This window comes from Mustela nigripes, chromosome 15 (genome assembly GCF_022355385.1).
Source record: "Mustela nigripes isolate SB6536 chromosome 15, MUSNIG.SB6536, whole genome shotgun sequence".
NCBI lineage: Eukaryota > Metazoa > Chordata > Mammalia > Carnivora > Mustelidae > Mustela > Mustela nigripes.
This window is the reverse complement of record NC_081571.1, coordinates 22,082,356-22,099,049: the sequence shown is the minus strand read 5'-3', so window position 1 is coordinate 22,099,049 and position 16,694 is coordinate 22,082,356. Positions and strand designations below refer to the sequence as shown.

General features: G+C 39.6%; 1 protein-coding gene across 4 annotated transcripts in view; it reads left to right on the top strand.

Moving 5' to 3' along the window:
* Positions 1 to 16,694, top strand: part of WDFY2 (WD repeat and FYVE domain containing 2) — a 182,004-nt gene that overhangs the window by 124,815 nt on the left and 40,495 nt on the right. For all 4 annotated transcript variants that reach the window (XM_059378346.1, XM_059378349.1, XM_059378347.1 and 1 more), the window contains exons 4-5: positions 1,568 to 1,622; positions 9,957 to 10,107. In XM_059378346.1, the coding sequence (XP_059234329.1) occupies positions 1,568 to 1,622; positions 9,957 to 10,107 (206 nt within the window). The remainder of the gene's footprint in view (positions 1 to 1,567; positions 1,623 to 9,956; positions 10,108 to 16,694) is intronic.

Sequence of the window (16,694 nt, the reverse complement as noted above, 5' to 3'; positions counted from 1 at the left end):
ATTTAAAAAGTGACAAGTTGAATAATGTTTTATTACAGAGAGAATCATGGGGAAGAAAATCCATAGCCAGGATAGGGAAGTGAACACCCAGAGGAACTTTGTTACCTCCTATATTCTGAAACATCGCCTCATACTTCCCTTGGTGGCATCTATCACAGAAATAATAAAATAAGTATTTTCTTCTAAAAAGCTAAACTATATCAACTCAGTAAATACCCAAGAGCAGTTAAGAAGTTTACACTTCTGTTCTCCTACATAGCTTTCTTAAGTCCTCAAGGAAAAATTCTGGAAGCCTCCAAATGTTTTGAAAAGCTCATGGTTCTGTTTCTAAGCTCAGATGAAGGCATCAATTTATTATCCTTCGCAGCTTTCCTTATGTTTGACAACAATTTAAGAGTATATGGATATTTTGCATTTGAAAGAAGCTGAAGGACTCAAAATTGGCTGGGGCTTATAAACACTTGAATCGCTTCTACATATGGGTCATTGTATGTGTAGATGCGTGGCTGAAGAATGCACATACTCACATGCACAAAGTCACACGCTCACGTTTTGTGTGGCCTCACAAAGTATATACAATGTGTCATATAGAAACTATCTTTGAGTAAGTTTGACATCCACATTAATCTCATGAGATTGGGAGATGCCTTTTCACATTTCTGTTGGGTCAGTACTGATTTCTTACTATACCAAGACACTGCCATGTACCATAGGGTTGAGTAAAGTGCAGGCTTGAGAAGCTTACTGGAAGGAGAAATAAGTCACATGATATTAGAAACAGACTCTTTAAAATACCTGATTTGAGGGGCGCCTGGGTGGCTCAGTGGGTTAAAGCCTCTGCCTTCAGCTCAGGTCATGATTCCAGGGTCCTGGGATTGAGTCCTGCATCAGGCTTTCTGCTCAGCAGGGAGCGTGCTCCCCCAACTCCTCTCTACTTGCCTCTCTGCCTACTTGTGATCTCTATCTGTCAAATATAAATATTTTTTTAAATATTTTATTTATTTGACAGATAGAGATCACAAGTAGGCAGAGAGGCAGGCAGAAAGAGAGACGAGGAAGCAGGCTCCCTGCTGAGCAGAAAGTCCACTGTGGGGCTCGATCCCAGGACCCTGAGATCATGACCTGAGCTGAAGGCAGAGGCTTTAACCCACTGAGCCACCCAGGTGCCCCATAAATAAAATCTTTTAAAAAATAAAATAAAATAACTGATTTGCTTCTGTAATAGAGAATTGCCATCGATTTGCTCACCTGCCAAATTTGTAGCTGTAGCAAGTTGAATGAGGGTTATCTTCAAAATTGACCACTGTCAAGACACTGAAATTGATCATTTTCTTTTTCACACATATACTCAAGAAAACAGAAACAAAAAACCAACCTCGGTGTTACAAGATAAAAATTGTAATTGCACTGAATCATAATCATAATCGTTACTTTTAAAGATGTACAAAAATGCTGAGTTGATTGGCCATAGTAATGTTAGATCTAATTCTGTGATGATGTTTTATCGAAACCTAATTATTCACTTAAAGAATTTCTTTTTACTTGATATTTTTCTTTTCTTTTGCAGGAGTTTATTTTATCAGAAGATTATAACAAGATGACTCCTGTGAAAAACTATCAAGGTAGGAATGAGACAGCAGTGTTTTTACTTAGACTTTGAAATGTATCTTAACAGCTTCACTTTATAGTAGTCAGGGGAAACAAAACAGAGCAGCCCTTTCAGGTGAATTTTATCTAAGTCTTTGAGTTAAGAAACTGAGGCTTAACGAGGTTGGGTGACTTGCCTAAGGTCCTGTAGCTGGTAACATGCAGAACATGCGGACTGGGTCGGTGTGACCCCAGAACCTCTGACATTTGTCCTTTGTCTCTCTGCTACACTACACGGCCTCAAAGCAGTGTAGCAGGTGCCGAGAGTAGGGTCAGTGTTAGAAGTGAGCTACTTTACATGGGGCTTGTTTCATTTTCGGTTAAATATCTTTAAAGGCCTTAGAATATCCATGTTGTCTAAGGGAAAGAAATTTAGTGTGTCTTCAACATTGGCATTGTGCCATACATGGATTAGGAGCCATTTTCTGTAATGATTTATTTATCTAGACCAATGATGTTATAGGATCAGAACATTAAAAGTGGATCTTTTAAGACTTAGAGGTTACTTAATCCACAATTTCTTGATTCCATCCATCCTGTGTATGATCATCCACATTCTTTTCCGATACCTCCAAAGACATATCTAGCAAACCATCCCGGTTTTTATAAAATGCAAGTATTAAGTTCTTTATTTCTAGATTTTGAGCCAAAATTCGTTTCCCTGTGGATTTATTCTTTGTTTTCACATACTACTTACCAAGTATTCCTTGAGTACCTACTGAGTTTCAGTAACTGAGGATCATAATAGTAAACAAGACATGTGTAGTACCTGCCTGTAAGCAGTTTGTAATTATGTAGGGGTTACAGACAGGTAGCCAGGTCATTAAAATGTTATGTTATGAATACTAGAAAGTTCCTCTGTTGGTTTTTGTTCAGCCTGTTGGAGCCACAGAAACTAAGTTGAATCTCTGTTATACATGACAGCTTTTCAGTGATTTTAAAACAGCCATGAAAATTCTCACCCTGTTCTCTTCTTTCCTCCTTGTATCTCAAACATTTTACATTCTCCTTTACATGACCTGAATATTTTTTCTTTAAAAAAAAATTGTTTTTTAGTTGTCTTGGTCACAGGTCTTGCGATATCATGTTATACCTCTGGAGCCATTTAAAAATGGGACACATTGTGGTAGGCAGCCTCTGAGATGGCTCCTGATGATCCTTGTCTTTTGTTATTCATGCCCTTGAGTGTAGCCTGTATCTAATATATGGCAAATGATTGATGTCACTTCTAAGATTAAGTTACAAAGAGATTAGTCCTTCTTGCTTGCTCTCTCCTGCTCTTTCTGGTTCTCATGGAAGCCAGCTGCCATCTTGTGAGCCACTTTATGGAGAGGCCTATGTGGTGAGGAACTGAGGGAAGCCACTTAAGTGGCTGTTAAGGAGCTGAAGCCCTCAGGTAGCTCAGTAACCTCTGAGGAGTGAGTCTAGTCAACATGAGAGAGCATGGAGTTCTGCAGGTCCTTCCTCTGTCAGTCTTATGGATGAGACCATAGTCCCACCACACCTTGATTTCATCCTGTGAGACACCTTTTAGTAGAGGCACCAAGCTAAGCTATATCAAGATTTATGATCCACAGAAATTCTGAGATAATAAATGTTTACTGTGTTACGCTATTAAGTTTTGGCATAATTTGTTATACAGTAGATAACCAATATACATATGTAATGTGATAACTACAGAATTGTATTTCCTTCCTCTTCTGGTCACTGTTCCATAAAGGGTGAACTTCTGACAGGCCACTTTATACTGTGGGCTCATGTGGAGCAGTGAGCTCAAACCCCTTAATGCTTCTCACTTGAGTTATTATTAAACTATGTCTCCTGTAATTTTGAAGCTGTTGCTTTTCTTGGTGTGGGGGTAGAGAGGGGGGGTTATTTTGTTTTTAGCCTAAATGCTGGACTACAGGTTATTCATCTCATTAAGTCCATCATCTCAACTCATCAAGACATTTTGAAATCCCAGTAGTCATTATATATATATTTTTAAAATATAATGCTAAGCCCATGAGAGAAACAGGAGGGTGAGTCCCATGTACCAGAAGCAAAGACAGAATTAAAACTCAAAATGATATGCATACTACCTGACATGGTAGCTATCTTGGGGAGAAAAACAGAACTTCTAATAGGTAAAAGCTTTTGTATGAACATTCACTTAGGGACAAAAGATGAGACCTAGGACTTGAGTGAGATAGGAAGTTGCAACTCATATTTACATATAAAGATGAAATGCATAAAGGACTATAGCCCCATGAAAAAGAGGATCCATACTCTCCACTTACTGGCCCAGAAGACCATAGCATAATTTATTCCTGATCTCAAATCTGGATCAAAGGGAAGAATCTTCCAGGTAAATGAAAATTACAACCTAAAATTTTGGATTTGGAACACAAATTTAAATCATTCACGTGGTGCTAGAAGCTTCAGCTTAAGAATTTAACGTATGAATTGGTTCTGGGCCAGGGGTATCCTCCTGGTACCTACTAGAAATAAATTCAAAAGCTCTCTTCAACAAGACAAATCACACAAAGATCTCACAGCAAAAACAAGCCCCCCTTAAGATGAATTCATAATAATAAAAATAAGATTACAAAAGTTAAAAGGAATCAATCCAACAGATATCGAAAATGGAGGTGAAATAAAAAATTTTGGGGGCATGAAAAACAGAGAATTCATAGACCTGCACTTAAGGAAATGTTAAAGGAAGTCCTTCAGGAAGGAAGTAAATGATGCCAAAGGAAGAAGATAGGGATCTACACAAAAGGATGAAGAACAGCAGGCATGGTTACTATAAGATTTTTCGTTATTATTTAAATCTTATAAAAAGACAATTTGCTTTTCAACTAAAAGTAATAAAGTAGCATGAGGGTCATAACATGTAAAATTAAAATGTTTGACATCAGTAGTAACACAAAAGCCAAGAAGTGGGGAGAAATGGAAATGTATGCTGTTGTTGTAAGATTCTTGTGCTACACATGAAGTGGAGTAGAATCACTTGAAGGAAGACTATGGTAAGTTAAAGATGTATACTTCTGGCCCTAAAGCAGCCATAAAAGAACAAATCCAAAAGTTACTACTAATTTGCCAGCCAAGGAGATAAAATGGAATCATTAAAATCATTCTCACTGAACTCCTCTTCCCCTGCCCAAAAAAAAAAAAAAAAAAAGAGTAAGAGGGAAAAATAGAAAACAAATAGCAAAGGGATAGATTTAAACCTACCAGTAATCAATAGTCATATTAAATGTATGTGGTCTGAGGCCAATTAAAAGGCAGAGGCCATCAGCTTGAATGAAAAAAGGAGACCCAAATATAAACCACCTACAAGAAATGTACTTTAAATATAAAGACATAAAGTAGTTACAAGTAAAAGGATAACAAAAGATACATAGTACAAACAGTAGTCAAAAAAAGGCTGGAGTGGCTATGTTGATAATAGACTTTAGAGAAAAGAATATTACCAGGGATAAAGGATTGTATTACCAGAGATTATTTCATAATGGATAAGGATCAATCCATCAGGAGGGCATAATGATCCCAAATGTTTATACTCTTAATAAACATAGCTTTGAAATATGTGAAGCAAAACCTGATGAAACTTTAGGAGGAGAAATAGACACATCCTCAATTTTAGTCAGAAATTTTAGAACTTCTCTCAATAATTGATTGAATATATCAGTAATTGACAGAATAAGTAGGCAGAAAATCAGTAAGGTATAAAAGGCTTGAACACAGTACACAGCCAACGTGCTGTAATTGGCATCTGTAGAACATTCCATTAAACTAAAGCAGAAGACACATTCTTTTCAACTTCACACAGAACATTTATCAATAGATCGTATTCTGGGCCATAAAACGGGTCTCAGTAAATTTGGAAGAATTCAAAGGTGTGTTCTCTGATCAAAATGATACTGAACCAGGAGTCAATTAACAGAAATATCTCCAGAAAAGCCCCAGATATTAGGAAGCTAAATAACCATGGACCATCTAAGTAATCCATGGGTCAAAGAAGAAATCAAAGTGGAAACAGTGTATCAAAATTTGTGGTATGCTACTAAAGCAGTACTTAACTAAACACCTATGTTAGAAGAAAGAAAGGTCTCAAATCAGTGACCTTAGTTTCTACATCAGGAAACCAGAAAGGGGGGCATCCAGGTAGCTCAGTCAGTTGGGCATCTGCCTTCAGCTCAGGTTGTGATCCTAGGGTCCTGGGATGGAGCTCCATGTCAGGCTCCCCACTCAATGGGGAGTCTGCTTCTCCCTCTGCCTCTTCCCCTGCTTGTGCTCTCTCTGTCCCTCTCAAATAAATAAATAAAATCTTAAGCAGAAGAGAAGAAAGATCATAGCAGAAGTTCATGAAATAGAAAAAGAAAATAAGGAAGTATCAATGACACCAAAAACTGTTGTTTGTTTTGAGAGGAGGAATAAAAGCAATAAACCTCTAGCCAGACTTAAACCAGAAAAAAAGGAGAGAAGATTCAGGCCACCAGTATCAGGAATAAGGGAAGTGACACTATTAGAGATTGTAGTGATATTTAAGGATAATAAGGAATATTATAAAAAACTTTATGCCAATAAATCTGACAACCTAAGTGAAATGAACAAATCTTTGAAAAGTAAAAATTGTGAAAGGTCAGGAAGAAATAGATAATCCTAATAACCCTATATCTACTAAAGAAATTGACTTTATAAATAAACCTTCCCACAAAGAAAACCCCAGGCCCAGATGGCTTTACTAGTAAATTTTATCAAACATTTAAGGAAGAAACAATACAAATTCTACACAAACTCCTTCAGAAAAAGACTTTCCAGATGATTTTTGAAGTGGTGGTATCTGACATGATAACTAGACAAAGACAGTACAAGAAAAGAAATATACAGGCCAGCCTTCCCCATGAAAACAGATGCAAAAATTCCAACAGAATTTTAGCAAATCAAATTCAGCAGCGTATACAAAGGATAGTACATCATGACCAAGCAAGGATTATTTCAAGTTTATACCCCAAAGAAATGGAAGGAAGGATCGCATGCCATTGTGCCTATATTCACAATAGGCAAGAAGTGGAAACAACCTAAACATCCATGAATGGATGAATGGTTAAATAAAATGTGGTATACCAATAAAATGAATTAGGTTTTGGACACAAAAAAGGAATGAAATATTAATACATGCTACAATGTGGATGAACCTTGAAAACACATTAAGTCAGTGAAAGAAACTAGACACAAAGGACCATTCTTTATATGAATACATTTATATGAAATGTCAGGAATAAGGGAGGTATGGCTCAGTCTGTGTGGCTCAGTTGGTTTAGCATCTGACTTTGGGTCAGGTCATGATCTCTGGGTCCTGGAATCAAGTCCCACAGTGGGCTCCCCATTCAGTGGGGAGTCTGTTTGTTCCTCTCCTTCTGCGCCTCCCCCACTTAAGTGCTATTCCCCCCTCCCAAATAAATAGTCTTAAAAAAAAAAAAAAAAAAAGAATAGAAGAATCCGTTGAGATAGAAAGTATTTAGTGGTTGCCCGGGGACAAGGGAGGAGGAATTGGGGATGTGGGTTTGTTTTGGGGTCATGGAAATGTTCTATAAATAGAACATTTTTCCATGATAATTGTACAACATTGTGAATATACTAATAGCCACTAAATGATACACTCTACCATTATTTAAATGATGAATTTTACCTCAATAAACTTTTTTTTAAAAAACAATCAGTGATACCAAAACCAAAAACACTATTAAGAAAACTACAGGCCAGTAACTCTCATGAACTTAGATGTTATAATCCTTTTAAAAAATTCTAGCAAATCCAAGAATATACAGAAGAAATTACATACCCATGCCCAAGGGGATTTATTCCGGATATGCAAAGCTGGTTTAACATTTGAAAATCAGTGTAATCCATCACAACAAGAGGCTAAAGAAGTAAAATGATATGATCATATCAATTGGTGCAGAAAAAGCATCTGATAAATTCTGCCACCTATTCATGATAAAAATACAGAGCCAACTACAAATCAAGGCGAACTTCCTCACCTCCATTAAGAAATATCTACAAAAGTCTGTAGCTGACATTGTACTTAATTGTGAGAAATGATATGCTTTTCCACTATGATCACAAACAAGACAAGGATGTCCTCTCTCAGCCTTCCTAGTCAAGAAGTATGGCCAGACTTCAAGCCCATGTTTCTGCAGCTTAGTGATATGTGTGTACCTTTAAAGGGTTTCTTCTTGAATTAAAGAATTCTGTCACCTTAGAAGGAGTATGTGCTCTGAGTTTGGGGGCATGTTTTGTTGTTTGTTTTTCCAGTAGTCCTAGCCAGCCTGACAGAAAGAGAAGCTAGGGATTTAGTTCTAGTTTCATCATTCATTGTGCCGATCTGAGCAAGTCACTCAACCTTTGAGAGCCTCTGTCTACTCCCCTCACATCAGGGCAGCTCAGAGTGCTTAACCCGTCCCTTCTGTTTTGGGCTGCCGTCCTCCCTCTTAGACTTAGAAAGTGATGGCAGATAGGGACAAAATGCTGGAGGCTACCATCTCGCTGAAATAGACTTGAGAAACTTGAAGCAATAGAGAAGTTCATTTGATTCCATCATTGGTGGAGCTCGAATTGGACATTTGATGACAAGATCTTCAGGAGTTTCTGAGAAGTCATATCTTTTATGTTAAAGACAACAAACATTTTGATCTCGAATGGTGACTGATACTCTGACAGGCAGGTGTTTACTGTAGAGAAGTCATGGTATTATTGCTTCTATACCCCTTCTTTGTTGTGTCCCTTTAGAAACTCGATGCTTCAAATATCAGATTTTATTGTACTTTTTTAAAGATTTTATTGATTTATTTGACAGAGATCACAAGTAGGCAGAGAGAGAGGAAGGGAAGCAGGCTCCTTGCTGAGCAGAGAGCCCAATGCGGGACTCCATTCCAGGACCCTGGGATCATGACCTGAGCCGAAGGCAGAGGCTTTAACCCATTGAGCCACCCAGGTGCCCCCAAATATCAGATTTTAAAATATCAGGCATTCGGTGAAATGGCTGTCCTGTAGGTACTCTTTGGTTTGGTAGCCAGTGTAAAAGGGCCCTCCTGCCAAGGCCAGGTTGTGTCTGTAAGATGAAGAAACCACCCACTTTTGCAGGGTCATTATAGTGACTAAGTGAAAGAATATATGTAAGTTCTTGGCACTTGTTAGACACTCAGAAATTGGCAGGTGATACTGTTATTGTCAGTAGAGCTGCATTGGTCCATCCCTACTAACTCTGTTTTCACGATCAGAATGGGACACTGGTATTTTCTCTATCACGACATTCCGCTCATGACGGGTCTCCTCTTGCCTACCACACTGCCAGCTCCTGGGCACAGGGACAGTGAGGTCCAGATTCAGGTTACTGATCTTTGTCTATCCCAGTCAGCTCTGTTCAACAGCCATGGGCACCCTCTGCCTCATTCTCTGGAACTGTGTAAGAAAAAACAAATTTTTATGGATTTTTATTTGATAATTGAGAAGCCATGAGATCTTGGCCAAACTACTCAACTTCATTGTGCCCGAGTTTACCCATATGTAAAATAGGGAGATGGAGTAGATGATATGAGCAGTTTCTTCTAACTGTGATTTTGTGTGATACGGTAATTCTGGGATGGTGTTGCCTGTGTGTGAGCAACCCTGGGAGATTTGCCTTCCTTATCACATGTGTGTATACTTTGATATAAGGGTGATTTCCTTCTCTTTTACATGTCACTTGGGAGTAAATCTGCCCTCCTTCCCAGCATTTGATTTCTTACAGAAAATTCATCTAGAACTTTGTTGTGGGTTTATAGTAAGCCACACTTCACCAAAAGGAGAACAGTAGTGCTCCGTACTTTTTTTAAGTTTGCATAAACTCACCCAGGTGACTTTCTTATAAGACCTCATGTGTTCTGTTGTTCTGTGATCACACTGAGACTGACTCTCTCCAGTCCAGCAGCTCTATTATGTCTGAGAGAGGTGGCCCAGGCCCTTTGGTAATAGGGACTTCTGGATGGTGGTGAACTTGGGGTTGGTGCAGGTGGGAAAGAAAGAGAGGGATGGAAGGAAATGGATAGTATTTTTTTTGTTGTTGTTTGTTTTTTTTAAAACAACTCAGGCATGCCTGTGTACAGTGGTATACCTCTCCCCCTAGTGAGAACCACTGTTCCGGGGTGTGTTTCTAATGTCTGTCCATACTTTCCAGCTTTGTCTGGGATGGGGAGAAGACAGTGTCACGTCTCTGTGGACCATGCTTTATCAATCTCCTTTATGATGCTTTATGGGTTATTTTCTTGTCTCTTGGCTTTTAGCGCATCAGAGCAGAGTGACGATGATCCTGTTTGTCCTGGAGCTGGAGTGGGTGCTGAGCACGGGGCAGGACAAGCAGTTTGCCTGGCACTGCTCGGAGAGTGGGCAACGCCTGGGAGGTTACCGTACCAGTGCCGTGGCCTCGGGCCTGCAGTATCCTTTGCTGAACAAAAATCCCTTGGTGGGAACTTAGCTGTTGTCTCCTTTCTTTCATGAAAAGTTTGGGTATGTGCAACTTGAAAGTTTGTTATTTGCTGAGTTGCCCTGCTAATTAAGATTCTCACTGACTTGACTGGTAACACAAATCATGGAGGGTCCTCACGGAGGTGGGTGAAAGTGAGGTAATTTCCCCCCAAATAACAGATCCTGCTGATGAGCAGCTTGTAAGGTGACTCTGACATCCAGACAGGGCCCAGTCCAGATTTCTGAGCCTCAGCTGTCATAAGGAATTCTGGAACAGGGAGATAAAACCATCAATGAAAGACAGCCTTTACCTACAGAAGTAATTGCATACAGATATTAAGGTTGTGAAGAACCACCGGAATCCTATTTATTTTAAAATATTTATGGAGAAGCTACAGGGCCACAACCACAGGTTAGCTGGTATTTATACGGTAATAGTACAGACTTTGTTCCAGGTATAAGGCCCTTCCAGGATATGTAGAATGATACTAATTCTTATCCCCCAAGTTTCTAGACCTATACGCTGGGTGTGAATATCCCTTATATTGGGTAATCCTCAAATCCAGCCCACTGGGCTGCAGCATACACGGGCTTGACTGTTGTGAAGCCCGGGGCGGTGATGCTGCTGTGTAAGGAACAGCAGGCCCTGGGCTTCTTGGTTTAAAAAGCAGAGAATCATTCTCCACCTTGTGATGAATGAGGGAATACATGGAAACAGATCACTTGTCAGCAAAAGCAGGAAGAAGTAGTAAGACTTGCTTTTCAAATGTTCATCTCATATTTATAAAATGCCTATTCAGTGATTCTCAACAAATCTGACAAAGTACTTTGCTGTCTCCTTGCAGACGGGCGACAGTAGCTGTATTTGTGTGTGTGTGTGTGTGTGTGTGTATGTGTGTGTTAGCTAATGGTACTCCTCTTTTTCTTTCTTGTTTTCCTCACTTGGAAGAGCAAGATGATGAAACTAAGGATGGCCATCCTGGAAGGTTTTAAAAATGGCAAGTTGACAAGCAGGCCAGAAATGAGAGTGATAAGGAGCAGCAAACAGGATCAACTTATCTTTGAGAGGGTGATACCCCCTGTTAAGAAACCTGAGTTTACTTTCTAAAAGCCAGTTGACATAAGTCTAATGCCTGAAATATATGAACTCTCTTGTCGTAGTTGACTGATTTCTTACAGTATTAGAATTGGAAAGGCTCTTAGTGGTCATCTGGGTCAACTCCTCATTTTACAGATGAGTCAGCTGAAGCGCAGAAAGGGTCTCCTGCCTTATCTGCAGCCACCCTGCTAGTATGTCAAAAAGTCACCAGAACCCAGGTCTTCTGCCCTGCACTGCTGTTTTCTCCCATCATACCATGTTACCCTTTTGAGACCAGAATGGCGTCAATAGAATTTGTTCGTACTATGCCAGGTTCTACATCACTAGCTACGTCTAAAAGATACATCTTCTTTATTATTTAGCCAAGCCAAGGAATATAGAAAAAAGGCAGATCTTACCCTTAAGAAGAAGAAGTTTACTTTTTAAGCTATCTGAAAATGAGAAACAACACGAATGCCCAGAATCGAAAGTCTCCGGACTGTGGTAGTCCCTGACCCTTCCCTTTAGGCATCTTCTAAAGTCACCTTCATTTTTCAGCTGTTTCCTTTGACCACACCATGTGGTTTACCAAGCTGAAAAAATCATGTGATCCGATATCAGAAGTGTGTGTGTATGTGTGTGTGTGTGTGTGTGTGTGTGTGTGTGTAAAAGCCTCTGGGTTCATTTCCCAGTGTAACCATCTAGTTCAGCCTTGCTGTTAATGGGGAGGGGAGCTTCAGGCTCTTCCAGAAGATTCCCTCACCTTCCACATTTTGCTTCTCTAGCTCCGACTTTGGAGCCACAGTGCCTGCCCTTACCCCTGATTTAAGAATGGCCTTACAGCCTTCTATCTCTGATAAGTTTCCGATGCTCTGTGCACAATGCGTAACTTCATGTTACTGTTTCAGAGGATGTCGTATGGGAAACATGCTACTTTCCCAGAGCTGGAGGGTTTTTTCTGGAAGGTGCCTGGTGCACAGATTGTTAACAGTGTAAACATACTCATACAATGTTGGGGTTCACACTAAAATCCAACTTTTAAACACATTTCTTCATGGGAATCCTCCATCCCACCTCTTTCCTCTTCTTTCTGCCACCTGTCATACTTACAGGTTTCTTAAGGAAGAAGTTCTGCTGAAACAACGTAAAATATTCAGAATAATATCAGTACCCTAATGTCTCTTTCTAGTGGACAGTGGTGGTGTTACATAAGAAACTTCCACAGATGAACCACCTTTTTCCCATCTCCAACTCAAGCGGTCATTCATCCACGTCAGCAACAGAGAAAAATCAGGTTGAGTTAGCCTTTTTTTTCCCTTTGTTCCGGCCTCACAGGGGAGGGGGAGAAGTACTGTGGAAATAACCAAAATTCAAGTAGAGAAATAAAGGAAGACAAAGAAACTGACCTTTCAAAAATCGAATTACCAGATCCTGAATAACCTCAAAATCTTTGGTTGCTTTGGCTAAAGGTCTGAAGCTGCAAGCATTGAGAGAGCTAGAACAGTAACAACAGTAACTGAAAGGAAGAGAGGAGAGCGAGGAGCAGAGGAAAAAGAAAAATGTCTTAATTTGCAGTTCCCCAAAGTTTTATTTAGTGCTTCTACATAATGTTACTTTGCTCACTCTCAGAACAATAATTAGAAGTAAAAACCAAAAGACCAAATTCCCAATTTTCACAGTGTAGAATCCAAGGCTCAGAAAGGTTAAGGGACTGCCAGAACCAGGATTAGAACTTGGGTATTACCATCTTTCCACTAGCCCTTTGAACACCTAAATCCAGCAGAGTGGAGGTATTTCCCAAAAGTCACCTGGCAGGTTGATGTTAGGAAATTTAACTGTTTTCCTCCGTCCCTTTACTTCCTAGTATTTAAATTTGTGAATACTTAAGCGTCAGCTTTTAGTCTTGTCATTTGACTGTGTTTCAATCCCGTTTTTCATGCTTCTGCAGAAATAATTAAGGTACTCTCCGTTTCAAGATTCTATTCATGTTGTAGGTATTTCCAGGATGTCACCCTATATAGGACAAGGTCTTTTCACCAGGAAGTCTCTTAGATCTATTCATATTCAGGGCAAGAGTACTGGAAAGCTATAAGATTATCTTGATTTTTATATTAATGACGGTCATGCTGGCTTTGAGGTTGTACTATAATTTTATTATTTCAGTTCTCTTTCAAATAGCTTTTGCTGCATTTATATTTTTTTACGAGACTGCTACTGTTCACCTGCCATCATAAAGACTGTTGGGTATCAGAGTGCGTTTGTTTCTTTATCTGTGTCCTTATAATTAATCTAGGTAAATGTAAGGTGATCTTAGTCCACATCAATCTTAATGTTGTTTTACGTATATCTCCCTTGTTCTTGAGACTGGGAGAATCTGTGGTGTCTTGTTCTTTACTTTTAAAAAAATGTTTTATGATGAAAATTTTCAAAACATGCACCATCTGGGAGAAGAGGCTGTAATGGACACTCACATACTCTCCAGATCCAAGATTGATTCTTCAATCTTTTTGGCTTTCTCTCTCTCCTTGCTGGAGTATTCAGAAACAAATTTCAGACCTAATGTCATTTCATCCTTACCAACTTCATTGTGTGCCACTGAAAAATACAGAATATTTCAGTAGTCACGATGCTATTATGACTCCTAAAAATTTATAACCATTACTTGATACTATAGAATAATTGATCCATTTTCACATCTCACTTACTGGCTTTTTCCAGTGAGTTGACTTGAAATCGGGTCCAGACACAGTTCGCAAATTGACTATGGTTGTCCTATCCTAAATCTCTCAGTCTAGAGCAGTGATCTCCTCCTTCCCCCCACCTTTTTTTAAAAAAGATTTTTATTTATTTATTTGACAGAGATCACAAGTAGGCAGAGAGGCAGGCAGAGAGAGAGGAGGAATCAGGCTCCCTGCTGAGCAGAGAGCCCGATGCGGAGCTCAATCCCAGGACCCTGGGGTGATGACCTGAGCCAAACGTAGACGCTTTAAAACACTGAGCCACCCAGGCACCCCTCCCTTTTTTTTTAAATCCTCCTATAACTTGTTGGAGGTACAGAGTCCATGTTCCTGGAGGCAGCCCCACGTTTTGAAGTGATCTGTGCTTCTTCATGATGTCATTTCATCACTTCTACCTATACTTCTCCCATGGTTTTTTGGTAAGCTGGGGGTTACCTCTACAGTCTTGGTTCAGTTCAGATCTAGCTTGTGGTTGTGCTGTCTGGTTCCTAGTGCTTGCAGCAGGAGGCACCTAAGTGATGGGTTGTCCCCCCTTGCCATCAAGGCCCATATTGGTCAGTTTTTCAGGTGGTGACCCCGGGGTTGCTGTGGCACTTGACCCGCTCATCAGCCTTGCCTTTATTGGTCTCTCCTGAACCAGTTCTTTTGTTAGGGTCACAAAAATGGCGATTGTGTAATCAGATCATTTACTCCACATGTGTTATTTGGAATTCTTTATAAAGTAGAACTTTCCCTCATTTAACTAGGGCTATTTGAGATACATTTAGTATGGGAAAAGCAACATAAATTCTTAATTATCTTTAATTGCTCATTTTCAGAGTGGAGATTCAGTGCCCTGGTTACCTCCAGTAGGTGTCTTTTTTTTTTTTCTTTTTGAGCATTATTATAAACTCCTTTATTTATTTTTTTTTTTAATTTATTTGACAGACAGATCAGAAGCAGGCAGAGAGGCAGGCAGAGAGAGAGAGGAGGAGGAGGCAGGCTCCCTGCTGAGCAGAGAGCCTGACGTGAGGCTTGATCCCAGGACCCTGGGATCATGACCTGAGCCGAAGGCAGAGGCCTTAACCACTGAGCCACCCAGGCGCCCCTATTATAAACTCCTTTAAGGTTTTTTTGTTTTTTTTTTTTTAAATAATATATCCAGTAGGTTTCAGTAATTTGCCTTTTTTGATGGTAGTATTGTCCCATTGTTGGCCAGTAAGCGTTCCATCATACTGGCTCCAGTGTCGTTTGCTATAATCTCACTTGCTTTTTTTTTTTTTTTTTTTTTTAAGATTTTATTTATTTATTTGACAGAGATCACAAGTAGGCAGAGAGGGAAGCAAAAGGAGGATGGGGGGGAGAAGCAGGCCCCCCGCTGAGCAGAGAGCCCAATGTGGGGCTCCATCCCAGGACCCTGGAATCATGACCTGAGCCAGAAGCAGAGGCTTTAACCCACTGAGCCACCCAGGTGACCCCCCTCTTGCTTTTGATAGAGAGCCTTTGATACAACATGTCTTAACCTCATCTTGTATTTTCCTGTCCCTGTCCTGAATTAGCCATTTCTTTTAGTGAGGAGTAGCATTCAGAGATAGCTAGGGAATATATGAGTGTATATTTCTGAAAAGAAAATTAAATATTTCATATAATAAATTCAGATTTAACATTATAGGGTTTCTACTTCATTTTTGTACTTGATTCTTTTACCTTGAGCTGAAAATTTTGTCTTCTAAAACATTAGCATATCTACTTTATCCTGTGGTACATTTAAGCTGTTTCAAAATAATAATAGCAGTATTATAGCAACAAGACTACGGAATGAGATTTTAGATTTCCTTGCAGTTCTCCTTGTCCTCAGAATACATTCTCCCAAGGATGTACAGTTGAAACACTATTTTAGAGTCACTTGAATAATTCTGTTAACTGTGGTTATATCACCAACTTGGTAGTTAGGTTCATTGATTTTACTTTGTTGTCAATTTGGGGGATTTTTTTCTTTTAAATTTATACATATTTTTAATATGTAAAATAATGACATGATTCCAGAATGGAAACTATGACAAGAGAAGTCTCATTACCATCCCTGTCCCTTCAGCTCGATTCTCCCTTCTCCATAGGCAGCCACTTGTGTGAGATCTTGATTTATCATTCCAGAGCTTCCTTTTGTAAAATAAGTCTACCCCCCCACCCCCCTCCCTGCAAGACACACACACACTTCTCTAGCCCTCTCTTTCTTAGGCAAAGATAGTGTAGCTTAAATACCTTGACTTGTTTTCCCCACTTTATAATATACCCTGGAAATTTCTCCATGTCTGTTTGCTTATGATATGGAGCTCCTTTCCCCCCCAATATTGCATGGGCATGTCCTAGTTAATTCAGTAAGTGCCATTTTGTTGGAATTTTTTTGTTGCCTTCAAACTTTAGCTATTTAAAATAGTGTGGCCCAAATAGCCTCCAGCATGCATTTTGTACTTTGGCCAGTGTATCTCTGGGATAGATCTCTAGATGTGGCGTTACTAGGTGTTATCAACCCCACAAGCTAGTTAGAGACTCAGTTTCCTTAGGTTTGTACTGGAGACCAGTCACTAGGCAGCCTCTCTCTGACAGGTACTGAAATTCTGGACTAAGTAAGAAAGCAGGTATTTGGCATAAACCATATTCTATGTACAGTTAAGGCACAGGGAGCCACTCTTGTCTGCTAAAGGTGGGACCCTCCAGAAATCCACGTTGTGAGACACCAGCCCAGCCTTGTAAGCAGTCTT